Source organism: Nothoprocta perdicaria, unplaced genomic scaffold (assembly GCF_003342845.1).
Source record: "Nothoprocta perdicaria isolate Ctin4 unplaced genomic scaffold, notPer1 scaffold_128, whole genome shotgun sequence".
Classification (NCBI taxonomy): domain Eukaryota; kingdom Metazoa; phylum Chordata; class Aves; order Tinamiformes; family Tinamidae; genus Nothoprocta; species Nothoprocta perdicaria.
This window is the reverse complement of record NW_020454405.1, coordinates 406,732-423,144: the sequence shown is the minus strand read 5'-3', so window position 1 is coordinate 423,144 and position 16,413 is coordinate 406,732. Positions and strand designations below refer to the sequence as shown.

The 16,413-nt window shown below is 37.8% G+C and overlaps 1 protein-coding gene across 3 annotated transcripts in view; it reads right to left on the bottom strand.

Annotated features, from left to right (window-relative positions):
- The window catches only part of SKAP2 (src kinase associated phosphoprotein 2), a 116,843-nt gene that overhangs the window by 46,277 nt on the left and 54,153 nt on the right, over nucleotides 1–16,413 (bottom strand). For all 3 annotated transcript variants that reach the window (XM_026033341.1, XM_026033343.1, XM_026033344.1), the window contains exon 5: nucleotides 250–327. In XM_026033341.1, coding sequence (XP_025889126.1) covers nucleotides 250–327 — 78 coding nt within the window. The remainder of the gene's footprint in view (nucleotides 1–249; nucleotides 328–16,413) is intronic.

Genomic DNA, 16,413 nt, shown 5'->3' with positions numbered 1-16,413 from the left:
AGAAGTGTCTGAATTATAGCTGACACTGGACTTTAACAGCATGATTTTTTCAGTCAATAAAGAAAAGAGATTTTCTTTTAATACTACAGTAGAAGTTATTTGCTGGGTTTTTTGATACTAATGCTTCMACATTTCAACTTCTAGTTCATTTTATCGATTCTGTATGTTCTTTCTGTATATAAATACACACAGACTTTCCCAAAATAAAAGCTACCCCTAAATATTCTTCACAAAGTTAGCTAAACTTACCTTTTCTGCGTTTTTCAAGGTATCCAGCCTTCAGAACAAATTGAAGATCTTGAGCTGCAACAGGAGGAAACTGATTCCCTGAAAGAAAAGTAAGTTCTGTAAAGTACTGTCCTTCAAGTATATATATGTGTGTGTGTGTATATATATATATACATTAACAAATTTACACCCGATACTCAGGAAGTACTAGAAAAAACAATTCTAGTAGCCACAATTGCAGATTATTTTAAGCACAAAAAGCATCTAACAACTATGCATGACAGTTCTTGCTTGTGTTGCTACACCAGTTTAGTGAGAAAAAAAAACAGCAGTTTAGCAGACCCTGCAAGTCTCAGAAAATAAATAAATAAAGCAAGCAATGGCGACTTAGGAAACAGTAGCTTACCTTCTGAATATGCTGCTAAAAGTAAGTTTAATAATGGAACTAGTGACTTTCAAATATGCAAACAAAAGCARATTATCACAATTCAATACAATTAAATCAGGAATCTGATTTTCCATACACATAAGAATGTCTTGAAAAATGATACAGGTGCAGAACAAACTGCACTGTCTGCAAAGAAATAAACCAGATGAAGGGATCACCAGATGAAGTGGTGCCTGCTATTGACAGACATGGCATGATTTGCATGATGACAGAAAAGCACTGTTTAGACAAATTAGCTTTATGTGGGGATACTGGATAGACGAAATACATTGCACAGAAGTCTGCTAAATTGTTGATCTAAAGATTCTATTTTTAGGTTTTGAAGAAGAACATGGCTGCATCTGCAAAATGACAAATATACTCCAGTGCATTTTTCCCCTTTCTCAACTACTAATTCATAGCTAGAAATATCAGATGAACCAGTCAACCCTGCCCCAAGTTAATCGAGATGTTAGAAAAAYGTGTCTTCCCCTTCTGAATCCTTCCTTCCCCTGCAAAGAGATAGAATTATGATTTAAACTACTAGTGTTGAAAGCATTAAGTATTTTAGATGTGTTACAGTTACCAACATATATACAAGTGCCATACATTTTTTTCCACAAGTCAAAGAACAAAACAAAAGCTATTCCTGTGCTACTTCTTATTTAAGCACATTTGAGCATCACAGTGAAGTTCCCACTACTTATTATCATCAAATATTCATAAGAATCACTGTAGGTAGGTGGCAAATTTACACGGCAGCAATTATTCATCAAAATATATGTAATCTCATTAAGTTCCACTGAGAAAAACATACAAAAGGACTAGCATCAGCAGACCACCCCTGTGTTAAACAAGCACTTTAAACTATCCGGAACAGGTTAAAGATCAATTGTCAACCTTGAACTAAAATYGCTATCTCTGGAAAGTGATTCTTACCATGAGGCTTCTAGGCTATCCCTGAAAATAGAATTTTATTTTTTTACTGGTGCCCAGAAACGTGTTGCTTCACAGAGCCTTTTTTTAAATACAGTTGTGAGAAGACAAGAAGACAACGAAGCAGGAACACATAGAGAATCTATTTTTTGAAAAAACTCGAACACTCTCAGAATATACTCCTTAAAAAATACAACTTGCTCTTCAGACAACAACAGATTAATGTTGTTTTTTAGGGGGGCTACTGTACAATAATAGGTAGAATTTTACATACATTCACATTTCCACCAAAACTTTTTCTGTTTTAAGATTCGCRGGGCACTAGGTATTATTCCAGCTTCTATGGAATTCTTACTACTGTGTTAAAAATACAAGAGCTCTTGGCTACATGCACATGCCTTCAAATGATGCAGCTGCTCCCCCTCGCTTGGTAAGTATGCAGCCGCTGCACAGCGTTAAATGAGAATATAACACAAAGACACTTGCACGGCAAGTTTAAGAGTTGCTTAAGAAGATGATCTCACTAGGATATTATGAGTAGGGGAAGTGACGAGTTTTTGAATTACACATGGTGTGCTGCTTCCAACTGGTCATTGGGAGGCATCAGCGTGCAACTCTTCCAGCTTCCCTGCGGGACCAGCACTTCCCCACAGATGGGAAAAGGATACAACCTACTTAAAAATAAAGAAATAAAACCTGTTCACTCCTGTAAAWTTTTTGATATAAAATTTTTGACATCAATTTGGAGTTAATTTTATGCGTTGAATTTGTTTTTTGAAAGGCAAGCCTGGCAAGTGGTAATTTATTGCCTTTGGGAACACTCAGAGCCACAGATAAGGGACACAGATAAGAGTCCTGGGCAAATGCACAGAGGCTCCTTAATGTTATTCTGCCTACAGGCAGAACCTCACCTGAGCCATTTCAGAGAGCTAGAGACTTCAGAGAGCCGTCCCAGTTTCGCTGCTTCTGCTGAGACAACTTGGCACTAATTTAATGATGCCATTTTCTGAAGCTAMATTTATTTTGCAGCAGGCACTGAATGACTATGAGGAAAAGAATCTACATGAAAAAAAAATGCCATCCTCCACTGTTATTTTGGCATTGCAGAGAGACTTCTTCCCACACTCAACCTGTGGAAAAGCCAGTTTGTTTTTTTGTCACTTAAAGCAATTGAGGCAGCAGATTCATGGAACAAGGGGTGGCTGCTCAGTAGCACTGCTCACCAAAACCTGTGAGAAGCAGAAGCAGATGACATACATGCAGTCAAACTTGTGTTTGAGAAGCCTGGGAACCATGAAAATACAAAGGAACATTAGTGGATTGGCAAGTGAGAGAGACCAAATCTTAGTCTTCCAAGACCTACAGGCTGTACATGAAAGGAAAAAAGACTATTAGTTTGGCTAAATTCCCTCTTTCATTTCCCTGTACATCCTGGAGAGGAGGAGGAGGCAGAATAAGTAGTATCAAAAGCAGAAAGGAAAGACAAAAAAAACCACCTCCTTGCAGATTCTCATTAACTGCAGGTGTTATGCACATGTGGCATCAAAAAGGCTCACAGACCAAACCCTACTCCTGCTCTGCAACCAAAACAAGGAGGGGAAGCAAGAAGTGAGAACCAAGACTTCCTTCCAGCAACAGCCTAGAGCCAGCATGGAAAGACTCTTGAACTGCGTCACCTTTCCATCTTTCTTCATTGTTTTCACTGTTGTGTCTTCATTTCTTTCATTGTTTTGCTCTCATGTCCATGTTATGAACAGAAATAGCCTACAATCCCTTGATGTGGCAGCTCCCAACTAGAAGTCKGAGATACCTACAGGAGGTTGCTTTTCTTGTTGCTTTTAACCAAAACATTGCTTTCCTGATCATTTAAAATAGACCAGGTTTGCCACCAATCTCTTATGTTAATGTATCATTAAAGTAGTGCTTTATTATAGTAAGGTAGCATTTGTTTACATTACACTAAAGACAGTAATTCCACGGCTGAGATCAGAAGCTCATCATTTAATTACTATATAGGACTTTCAGTAAGACAGCTCTTTCTCCAAAGAACTTATCTAACACAGAGAAAAAGTGCAAGAAAGAAAGAATCACTTCCTTGATCTGAAAGTGGACTGAGATCCAGATTTCCAAACACCAGTCTAATACTCTACGCTCATGCAGACTCCAAGATCTCCTAAGAATGAGAGAAACTATTCCCTTGCCTCATGGAAGCAGGTGAAAGAGTTTGGATTTCAGTTTTCTCTGCTTTTCCTGGAGGTTGTCCACCATGTGCTATGAAATATAGAGCAAGATGCAAGAGAGCTACTACTGGCATGAATTTACTCAAGCGCCCAGTCAGTAGTTGTTGGTCAGATACTTATGGTCAAACCAATTACAGAATCATAAGAAAATTTCTCCCCTAAAAATCAAACTAGCAGAGACCACAAAGACCAGCTAGTTATTTTGTCCCATATGATCCACTTCCAGACATGGTTCAAGGTTTTAGGAAAAGAAGATGTTAACAGTGCCCTTAAATCTTTCACACTTTCTTCCTGTGCTATTCTGCAGTTTTTGAGGTGCTAAAGCTTAGAAATATTAAAAAGTGGAACTGGGTGTCAAGAAATGCTCGGTAGAGAAAGGTACAACTGGTGCTCCTGTGTGGATATAAAACTAATCCCTTTCAGGATTAGTTTTAATAGTTCTGTTATATACATACTTCTGGAAAGAGGTGGACACACTTGGACTTCAGGATAGAGAAGAGTATCTTTTCTATTTTGAGTTTCTACATTGCAAATACCTTGGACATTCATCCTTGTTCTTTTAACACGAAAAACATGCCAATACTATCCAATATTCAGGCTGATGATTAAACTTGCATCTTCCAAAATACAGTTTAAATGAGGGAGGTCCATCTGCTTAACGTTAAAGGCTTTCCTTATTTCTTGACCACCCACATATGACTCTCCCAGAATAATTTCTCTTCTGAACTTGCTGGAAATTACTTTAATGTACTCCAAACTAAAATCTGTAGGCTATGCTCCACATACGTGCTCCCAGACTGATGTGCACAAAGGCCAAACACCAGATCCTGATATTTACGAAGCCTAAACCTACAAGTTTTAACGAAAAAGTAAATTACATATATAATGCACCAGGTTCTCCCTCTTGGTTCTAGGCCCTTTTGTGCCAAGTGAACAGCTGGCAATTATTACCAAGCTATTGCTGCCAGGCTAAAAATTCCTCCAGTGAAAATAAAGTGGAATGCTTTCACTCAAGCATAAAGCCAGCTCTTCCACCAAGCATGCTCTGACATCAGGAAAGTGGGAGCGCAGTATTAATGTTGGTCTATTAAAGCACAGGTTCCACTGAACAAATTTCAGAAATCCCACATGACACCTTGTGATTTTAGACTGCTCTACAGCTTATGGCATGTCCAGAATTTTTGCACTTTGGTAATCAGAGAGCTAAAATCTTGAGCAATATGATTTTGCACCCTATTGCAATAGTGAGTTGGGCCCATTATTCAAAAGCAGCTTCATCAGTATCATTTTGCATGACAAAATGCATGAAATTCAATCATCAATCACAGCATTTYGATTTCTGGAGAACAAAAAGGTGTTAAAATTTCATTCTGCATACTCAGAATACAATGGCACAAACCCAGTTTGTATCATTCCGTACTTTACACCAAAAGGAATATTTTTTTTTCTTCAATGTGGGCTAAGGGATACATAAAGCAAGAAATAATTAGAGGTCAGTGCATTCTAAAGAGATGCTTAGCATGCTTATGGGAAGTTAAACAGGCGAAGTGGAGATAAGTGTAATTCAGTAACAGCTAGGTAGTTGATTACAGCTTGCCTTTCTAGTAGAGCACCATAGCTCTAACTGTTATGATAGTAAAGACCTTCTTACTCAAATAAGAATCATTCACCATTTTTCAGTCCTTGCGAAGGAAACCTGTCAAGCCAAAATACATTCTTTTAGGTGGAGAAAGAAACAATTTCTATTTTTGCATCTTCCCTTAATTAAATATATATATATAAAAATATATAAATAAAATCATTATTTTTGAAATTAATTTCTTCAGCTTCATTTTTACTGCACTGAAAATTCAATTTATACAAAAAGAGAAACTGAAATCTATTTCTGTCCAAATTATAGATATTATTAAAAGAAGAATGCATTTGGTATCATCCAGAAAGCAGAGTWAAACTACTAGCAATGTAAAAGTATATCCTGCAGAATCTACAAAACTGGATGTTTCTCTAAAAGCAAAGAGCTACTACTATAAATACCAAAATAATACTTCTTAAAATGCAGAAATGTAGTGTTTTCTGGGGGTTTTTTGTTTGTTTTCCTCCTCAGGCTCRGAACTCTCAGGCTAAAATTCTAAACTGACAAGGATCCGCTGACAAAATCTGTATTAAAGTCTCAGCAAAGAACTCATCATGTTCCAGCAGCGTATTTTATGCTTCCTGTTTTTTCTTCCATCCCAACCCCTCTCACATGCTTTTCCTAAAGTCTTCATATTTCTCCATTTTGTTGTGATCTGGAAATACAGTATTTATCCATTTTTAATAGGCACTACAGAGGGATTCAATTATCTTTGGATTTGTACATACCAAAACAGTGTGGTCACATCTGTTACACAACTACTATGAATCTAGGTTAAAGTGGTGTTTGATTTACATATGCATACCTTTCCTCTGCTTTAAGAAAAAATATTTAACTTTAATGATCGTTTTTAAAAGTCTCCTTTCCAAGAGTCTTCTGATTAAGGAAAAGCGATCACGAGGAAGATCGTATAAAATCTCATTAGCTTCATTAACTGTCTTAAGCACCTCCACAAAGATTACTTCAATACATTGCAGATGTAATGGCCTAATAGCTGTAAATTAATTTAACATGTAAGATCAAAAGACAAATCTTAAAGAAAATGCCTTTCATTTAGGTTAACAAATACCATGGAAAACGTTTAGGTTTTGAAACATTTATTCAGAAAAGATAGWGTTTCTATTTTTAAAGTGTGTCTAGGGCCTGTCCAGGGCCTGTCTAGTTCATGAGATTTTGCTATGGGGCCATCCCCAGGATTCACCGCTCCATTTTCTGAAGGTTCATACTCATAGTTTCCTCAGCACAACTTGCCTTAATATATTTGTCCAAGAAGAGCCAGCAGTGTATTTTATCCAAGAATACTTAAAGCAGTGTCATCTGTTTCGAGTTATTCAATTCTTTCTAATTTTGGATCAGGAGTTTTGGTTACATACATTAATACTACACCCTCAGAGGCCTAAACGCTGAGTGTTTCTTCTTGCCTCCTCCCTTGCAAAGAGAGGGGGATGAGGATTTCTCCTCCCTTCCTTCCTGTAAATTCAGGAGAAGGCAGTGGGCCAGGCAGACTTGAAACTATGGATTATTTACAGAAATATTTCATTCTTTTAAGCAGCTCACATGCTAGAAAACCTCATTTAGCCATTTTTCATTTATCCCTTAAACAACCACGTATTTAGAAATTTTAAATTAAAAAAAAAAAGTATATCTAAGACTTTCAGTCCTCATCGATTCCAGGGAGCAAAACAGTAGTTGTAACATACTTCATTTAACAAAGACTTCTTTATATRATTTGCTGGAGTCAGTCAGACTCCATTTACCAGGGTCCACAGCCTAGTGGGGTTATCCTACCTCACACACTCCTCCTCTGAGCTTAACTTTGAATTTACAAGACTTTTCTTTTATAAATCACTGTTCTCCTGGACTTGTGCATACTTGTGTGTTGGCTGGCAAACTGGTTCTCCAATGCCCCAYTACGCTTAGATAGCAGCTTCCCATGCACAGGGATTAACAGCTTTCTCCCCTTGATCCAGGTAGGACTTCAACATGTGAAATTTTAACAGTTAATTACCCAAGTGACACATACAGCACACTGCAAAAAAAAAAAAAAAAATTACTAGGAAAAAGTAATACTTTCTCCTGGAAGCAGCCAGGATCTCCTGAGGTGATGAAATGGGCTGCTGGATGGGCTGCAGGAGCAGCCTTCCTGCCTCGACACTGCCCAGAGATTCCAAAGCAAGAGGAGGAAAAGAAGACACAACAGTAAAGAAAAGGTCTTTTGTACAAGACCTACTGCTCCCACCTCTGCAATACAAGACAAAGAAAATCAGAGTTTTGCTTAAATCCCTCTAAGGTTCATTAAAGTCTAATCAATCATTGTAGAGAGCAATGGAAAGGTTTCAGTCACCCAGAGGCCCACACTGCAGCTAACAGCAATGCACTGGATGTAGGGACGGGCAATACAAGTTTTGCTTATGGAACAAGAAGCTTAGCTTCCTAATTTGCTGAGAGAAATAAAATATGTAGGAAAACACATAAGATTAAAAAAAAAAAAAAAGCCTCTGCACTGCAGCTCCAAGCTGCAGTCAAAACAGACCATCATGGATCAATTAGATGCACTGGAAATTCTCATGAAATGATGCAGGCAGCTGAAACTCCCCAGCACCWTCTCACAGACAGGAGCACACAGCCTATTTTCATTAGGAACCTTACGTAAAGGTTCAGAATATCCACACAGTATTTGAATCACAGAAGGTGCTGTTAGTTCATCAGAGAAAATTAAAAGGCTGGGAATAAAGAATCTACAGCTGGAGCATGACCAGCATTATGTCCAAATGCATATGGATAGCATCTTTAACCACATTATGATTCCTATATTCCCAGATGACTAATATGAAGAAAGTCCTATACGTTTATCAAGCAGCAAGTTAAAAGCTAGCATTTAATATGTCCAGGTAAAAACATTCTTCAGCTTAACATCTAAAACACCTGGAAAATGTAATACTACAATCCAATTTTACAACATAGTTTACTGCTATTTTTAAATAACCACCTGGTAAGCATAAGAAGACCTTGGAGATAACCACATGTCACAATATTTCAAAAGGAAAAAGGTAAGGCAATCCGAACAAGACATTTTTTATTACTTTTCTGGGTTACAGCTTCTTCAATTAGTAGTTTTAAAAGAACTAGAATTTCCTTTTTGAATGATTGGCACAGTTTGTACAGTAAACGAGCCTAAACAGAGACAAACAATAACCAATATCTAAGTCAACATAAGAAGGATTTAATATGTTTTGGCAGAAAAGCTACCAAATGTCACTTCTTGCAAAGCTGAGCAATGAATATTCAAATGATATTTTTAAAATAGCAGTAGATGTTATTTTAGTTCCAGCATCCTAGCAATCCAAATATTTASTACTCAACAACATACAGACAGATCTATGAGACCTTAAATGAAGTGCACAGCTCTTATCCAAAATTTAATACCCTGCAAGATAGACTTTTCACAAGCCAGTCAAACAAAAACACAGTGAATATTCCTTCCTGTTAATTCACTATTTCCCAAATTATTTTCTCTTATGCCCTCTCCTGCGTACACTCCATTGCTTATACCTTCTTCCTTAAATTGCTCAGCTTCTAGTTCTAAAAGCTAGTAAGATGTTTTAAATGAATAAATAAAAGTAGTACAGTTTGAGAAGTGCCAAATGCAGATGAATAAGAAAATCACCCTATATGAACTTCAGTTGGAGATGAGGAATATTCAGGTGGAGGAACATTTTAACTACTGCTCTCACCAGAAGCACAACACATGGAAACACAACAGGCAATACCACAGTAAATTCAGAGAAATGAGGAATTTCTCCAAGCACCAGTGGAAAACCCCAGCATGAATTTGAGGTTCTTTTATATATGTAMCTCGATTATGCCAAGTGGCAGCTCCCTCGGATGAGCTCTGCAGGCTGCAAACTTCCAATTGTTCTGACTGCGGGCCAACGCTTGGGCCTGCTAAGCTTCTGAAAGGAAACATGCGTATACACGGCGAGCGTCTCAAATGCTCCAGCAGCTCAAAGCCACGATCCAAAGAAAAAGATTTAACGTTACTGCTTGCAGCCAAGACAAAAACCTTTCATCTCTACAAAGAGATTAGGATTCCTACAGTCGGCTCTTGCATATTTCGTGGAGGACAGAGGCGCAGAGAAGCTCCAGTTTTCATTTTCCACATTTTGTGTATTCCTGCAAACACAAAATGGTTAGAATGTGCTGCCTCATTGCCTCGTTTTTGAAACACTTTGGCCACTAATGCTAATTTAAGCAAAATGCTATGTTCAGTGATCAGTGAAGTATCACACTAAAAACTCCTTTACATTTGGAAGTTAATTTGGATTCAGATGAAGGTACAGCCCTACATTGCATTCTACACATACCGACTAGACTTTTTAAAAYTAAAAGGAAAAAATAGTATCTCATGTGGGCCTTTCAAGTCTTCTCACTGCAACACACAAAAAATGCCTATCAAATACCTCTTTGTAGGGAGGATTAATAAATTGTGGTAGAACTGGTCTCCCACAGCAATGATACCCYATTTACAAAGATTACAGAGCTAAGGTATGCCTTTTCTTTGAGCAAGACCTGCAGAAACCTTAAAGATAAACAAATTCACAGTTACCATCACTATGTCTTATTTCTAAATACTCTGAAAAAGGTAATGAAGATCCAACAGCTTTATGGATGGAAAACACAGGCAGCTATTTTCAAAGCTCCTCACAGGAGGCAACTGTTGCTATCACAAAGACAACAAAGTTCTTCTGTTTGGCTCTGATTACACATGACCAAGCTCCAAAGAGCAAGGGAAGCCCTGCAAGATGCCACAAGAGTACCCTTACTTCTCCTGAAAGCTTTCCAGATGCAGCTTTCAGGGGCTTGTTAACTGACCTTGGAGTAGTGAGCATGAGGGGGAAAACCATCTTCCAACACCCCTCCAAAATCTTCTGAATGATTACACGAATACTTTCACCCCTCATTTGAGGTCTGCTGAAGGTGTCACACATTTGAAGTTGCACATAGTGAGGGAAGCTCTGCCTGAATCCAGCTACTGCCTCTGCAGAAGAGCAGAGGTCAAATCAGACCAACTGCCCCAGTTCTCCCAGTAGGCCCCAGACTGTTGCAGCTAATCAATCACTTGAGGCACCTTTCTTAATTTTTAAGAGGTCATTCAGAGTGATGCCATGCTACAGCATGGACATCCTTCTCATAGGTTAACTAGTTCTTACTGGTTTTAGTACTAGGTACGTATAATTAAAYTAATTTTGCGTTTTGTTTTGTTAAATTCATTTGTATTCAGAATCATTCTCTTGACAACATCCGAATCTTTTAAGACAATAGCCATGTTAAAATCTTCTGCAGATACCATCTGTGGGATTGAAAGACAAAAGATAGTCAGTATCTATTTTCTTCACTGGAAAAATGAAAAGATTTCTCTTGCTTGATATCAGGTTATCTTTGTCTATAGTATAAGCATATGGGTTTCCATATCTTCAGTATCTATAACAGGAAATGCCAAAGTGCATTGAAGTTCAAAAACCAGAATTACCATTATATTCTGCAACAGGGTCACAATTTGGGAAAAGAGAACTGACAGAACAGTTGTGGTTGAGTTGTCTTGGACCATGTCTGTTTAATACTAGAAGGAAGGCATACTGAGAGAAACATGAAGTTTTTACAATTGAATTTCTACAATAAGGATAGGAAATAACTGTTAGTGGGAGGTTTTCTGACTTCAGTGAGTATTTCCTTTATCTCCAGCCTTTTATCCCATGTGTCTTAATTCACACACTATCTGCAACTTTCCCTAAGGCTACTTCTACACATAAACCTAAATTCAGAATAAAAAGACAAATTTGACAGTGAATGTACCATGGTCAAATCCTATAATATAGTTTAGTAATATGATGGTACTCTGTGGATATAGGTGAGAATTGTAAGAAAAGTATTATCTTTATCAGATTACTATTAACACTGGGGGAAAAAAAAACAGAGAAACCTGTGAATATATGGGGCAAAGTACTCGTATTGAGAAATTTCTCTATTTTGTTAGCTTATATCAGCTGGCTAACATGTATACACTCTTCTATAAACCTGTCTTAATGAAACTAAAGAACAAGTACAACATCACTCAAAAGCGGCACTAAAAACAAAGATTTCAAACCCACATTTTTAAAAAATAATGCATAGTATTTTCTTCTAATTTTAAAATTCATTCAATTCCCTTTAGAAGGGCACAAAAATATCTTCAGAGCTATAAACTGGTACTGCCAAATTCCAACTGAGCAAATTTTAGAGTTGATCTACCAACAGTAAAAAAAGAAAACAGGACTTTTAATGGAAATGCTGACATAACCTTAACTATGGCAATGCTGACGGCGCCGCTGTAATAAATCTGTCCGTTTCTATAATGCCTATGACAACCCCATTAATATGAATGATGTACACTTCACATCGCATACTCCATAGCAACTGCACAAGTTATGTCATCTTCATCCTAAGTAACAAATCAGTAATCAATATTTGTAAAAGCAGACTAATCCTTTGTAAAATCACTGGTTTAGTGATTGAAGAGTTTGCTCAATTTACACAGTTAATCCCTCTTCATCTGCTTGAGCCCTCTATTTATTCCAGCCACTTACAGCGGTAGTTATAGCAGATTAATACATCCCCCCATGCTAAACATGTCTTGACAACTGACCCAGCATATTGCTGTCAGGATAATCTTTACATAGAGCTTTTCTTACCAAGCCTGAAGGCAACATTCAGAAGTCAAAAGTTTACAAACAGTCTCAGAGATCTCATCACACGTCTCAGTGTTAGAATAGCACGACTGCTTAACTTGTAACTTTTCAAAACAGGAATTTCTTGATCCRTGGAAAGATAGTATAACAAAGGGTGACCAAATCCAGGATTTATTTTACTGTAAAATGGAAAAAGCCAAAGAAACATTAAGAAACAAGTCAGAGAAACTGCTGTTCAGAACAGAATTGTGCTACTTTGGCTGATACACTAATTACTGGTCCTATAGCACCTTATCTACCCAGCTGGCTTTAGTGATGCAATTAGATTCAGGGATGCACTTAAATACAACTGACAGAGCAGGCAACATAGGCCTAATTAGCAGGTACAGTCWCCGCATGCATCAAAAATTGGATATGCTTGATTTATAATTTGAAGTAGTGCCACAGAAAGAACTTACATTGGGGGCACTAACTTAAAGGGGCAAAGAACTTCAATATCTAAAGTCATTAAAACAGAGACCAAAAGAGGGTTTTATATTGCTTGCTTCACTATTGAGTCCTTGTCAATCTTAAGCATCCAGACACTTCACTGAAGACTTGCTACAAATGTTGAACAATATAGTTTAGCATTTAGGTACAAAAGACAAGGTAGTTGTCTTTGTGCAGTTGCTTGGTCACAGTTGAATGAYAGCATTTTAAGATATTGTTCGGAGAGAGGTGAGCTGCAGCACAAACTAAGTCTGCCCATACCAAGAAGAACATGTACACCACGTCTTCCTGACTTCCTCTGCCCCCTTAAGAAGTCACTAGCTTTCTAAAACAAGTGGCTTGATCCATTACCCGTGTGGTGACATAGATGCAAGGGCAAATACTGAGCCTCATGTGTGTGTTACTTAGGATGTCCTTTCAAAGTCAACTAGAGCAACAGAAGATGAGGGAAGAAAACGAATCATAGTGTCATCAACACAGTACCTGATGCCACATCTSCAAATGAATCAGTGCAGCCCATAAGACATGTTCTCTACAAGCTCTGCAGCAGCCAATCAGAAGCTCAAGTTCAGAGCAGAAGTAATTTTTTTGAAATAAGAAATTCTGGATGTACACTCAAGGAGAGGGATCAAGAAAAAAATGAATTTCATTGGTTAAAAGCAACTTTAATGAAAAGGATGTGAAGCTATTAGGAGACGAGGCATTTTGTAGATATGTGAACAATTACATATGGTTCAAAATGATTAACATTTCCTCTCTTGGTTAGATGTTCATAAATCGAATCTCACTGAGCAGAGCTAGAAGCTATTGCATAAAATACAGAGAAAAGATTTCTGTGATAAGGAATTCATTGTGGCCTACAAATTTGAAAACTTTGGTAAAAAAAACAAACAAAGAAACCAAAAAACCACACACTTTATGGAAGAGTTTCGCATAAGGGTAATGTTGCTTCAGCAGCATCCAGCAGCATTATGAAAAGAATCTTTTATCTCCAATTTGCAACATACCTCAAGCAATCAGTGGAAAGAATAATCATGACAAAGATATTTACTGCAACTAATGTGCTCACAATTAACATCTTGGACACTGCCTTCAAGATCGAATAAGGGGATTGCAATTTACCCTATTGACAATTTTTCCAGCTGACTGTTGTTGGAAAAGTCCAGCTGTGCTTAGTCTGAGCTGACTGGTGGAAGGAAAGTGAAGCTGCCATTCAGAAGGTTTTCCTGAAAATTTCCACAAGCGCAGCTATATAGCGAACATCCATACTTCTCTTCTAAGCTTCTTTGTGGTTTAGAGTCTTTAGTCTTCTAAGATTTAATCTGACACMCCTCACTTTACTCTAAAGCATCATTTTTATGAATCATTCAGTTTTAGCAGCCAACAGCAGATGTAAGAGTGCCAATAAAGCACAACAAGTAAGCAAATACCACAGAGAATACCTATGGCTGCAGCAAAATCTTAATATAGTAGAGGCCCATGAACTCTGTCCTACTGACATTCAGTGAAACAGCCTGAAACAGAGTCAGGAAAATGCTGGGAGAGCCAAACCAACAGTTGACACCTCCAGTGTGAGACAGAGCAAGGCCAGACGTATGATTTGCAGCACCCTGAGGTGCCAACAGGATGCACATTATTTCTGCCTCCAAGTCCGTGGTGAAGGGCTCAATGAGGATCGGGACGGCCAACGAGTTGCAAGTCTCTGCAAGGCTTGGCCACGCAGCTGCTRGTTTTGCTTGTGCTTAAGGCCACGCTGCAAAAATGGGGAGAAAAACGAAAACAGCTGGAGCTATCAAGCTGCAGGTGGAGAAGCAATGGCAAGACTGACAGGCCAGAATGTTAAAATCCTGAGGCAATTTCGGAGAAGGCAGCAACAGTCATGAAATATTGCCTGAGGTGCCTGTTAACTCTTTAATGCAGATTGGTCCTGTGGACTCCTCCAGCACTGCTTAGCTGGGACTTTGGCCATTATAGAATGAAGAGTGAGACATTATAGGGTTATCATTGGTTTAACAAGACCTTTTCAGCGCCTGACAGGCAATTAAGTCCTCAGTTAACTCTAAAATATTTACTCTGATCCTCTAGCCGCATATAAAGACATCTCTAAGCACATTAGAATTCCAGTTACAACTAGGAATGCCTCTTTTAGGATTAAAAAAAAAAAAAGAGAGAAGTAGAATCAAAAAAAAAGATGCATGAATTAATTYAATGCCTACATACGATTAGAGATATACCCCCAAAAGGTTTGAGTCGTATGTATTTTGCCCAAGAATGCTGCTGCATGATGTGCTTTTACAAAGACTTTGAAGCAGGGCTTTATGCATTTTAAGCATCCTAAGTAGTCAGCACAATCCAATTCCCTGTGTCCACTTCATCATCTCATCAGCACAAAAGACGAATGAACTACTTGGCTCTCGCACATCCAACCGCAATACACACGCATGAGGAGTAACCCATTCCAYGGTCTAAATAAAGCTTCCTATCATGCACAAACATTAGCAAAAAGATGCACTTCAGGAACAAAATCCGCGTGGAAAAGGATCAGGGCTGATTAGGTACAGGGCAAAAAATATACATGGTGGTTGTCAACACTACTGTCATGTATAGAAAAGAAAACTAAGAACCTGTTTGTTATTCTCAGTTGGAGAGGTCACTAGTGTTATCTTGCACATGATGATTTGATGCACTATGTATGATTAATGCTTGTTTAAAGGACACTGCCAAGGTCTGTAGGTCAGACTATGACCTTCCATTTTTTTCCTCCAGATACCTATAAGCAGATTATTAATAATTCTGTAAGTTCTTTCCTCCCACTGCAGGATATTTCAGTGTTTTCCTACTGCTAAAATAAGAAGTTGAACAGTAGAAATTGGCAAATAGCGGGGAAAAAATTCCAGCAAGGAAGAAATGCTTCAGAATCATATTTCTCATGCAATAAGTTATTTCAAATGCTCGGCCTAGCAGTGACTATTACAAGCAAAACACTTTTCACTCTAATTGTGCAGGTTCTTAAAACCTCACGTATCTTGATGCTCTGGGATGAAATTTCATACACCTGGATGCCAAGTGCCTCCTCAAAGTCACTTTGAGATGCTTCAGAATTCAAAAAACAAATGCAAAGTGAATCCATTTACTTTTTTTTAAAAGAACTGAAAAGCAAAATTCTTAAAACTCACTAAGATATTGCATCTGTACAAARTTCCTCATTTTGTTTTCCTACCTCTCACTCAACTTTTAGTTCCCTTTATCTCCAGTTCAGAGCTAGGGAAATGTATGCCTTTCATTTTGCGGGGAGAACAGATCTATTTTTGTCACTTAATTTTCCCATATCCTTAAGTAATGTTGAGACATTAAGAGACAATAAAAATGTTATAGAAAAAAAAAACAAAGCGCCAAACTCATGTGACTGGGCAGCTTGTCACAAAGCTTCAGGAACTCTTTTCCTGATCAYACCTGGAAATCCTGTGCTTATATCAAACATGGAAGCATATAATTTTCTGTCACAGATGTGGGAGCAGCTATTTATTAACTATGTCAAAACTGCCTTCAAATGAGAAATTAAGTGCTAGCACTTTTTATTTTTTGACAAAGCATGTCTACATTTAGCCTTTTTTCCCCGTAGAGGACTACAAAATTGCTTATAAACCGATTTTTTTTCAAGAACTTCACAGCAACTCTAAGCATAAAAGACTCGTGCATCCTACTAGATGCTATTCCCTTTGTATTTTAAAAAAT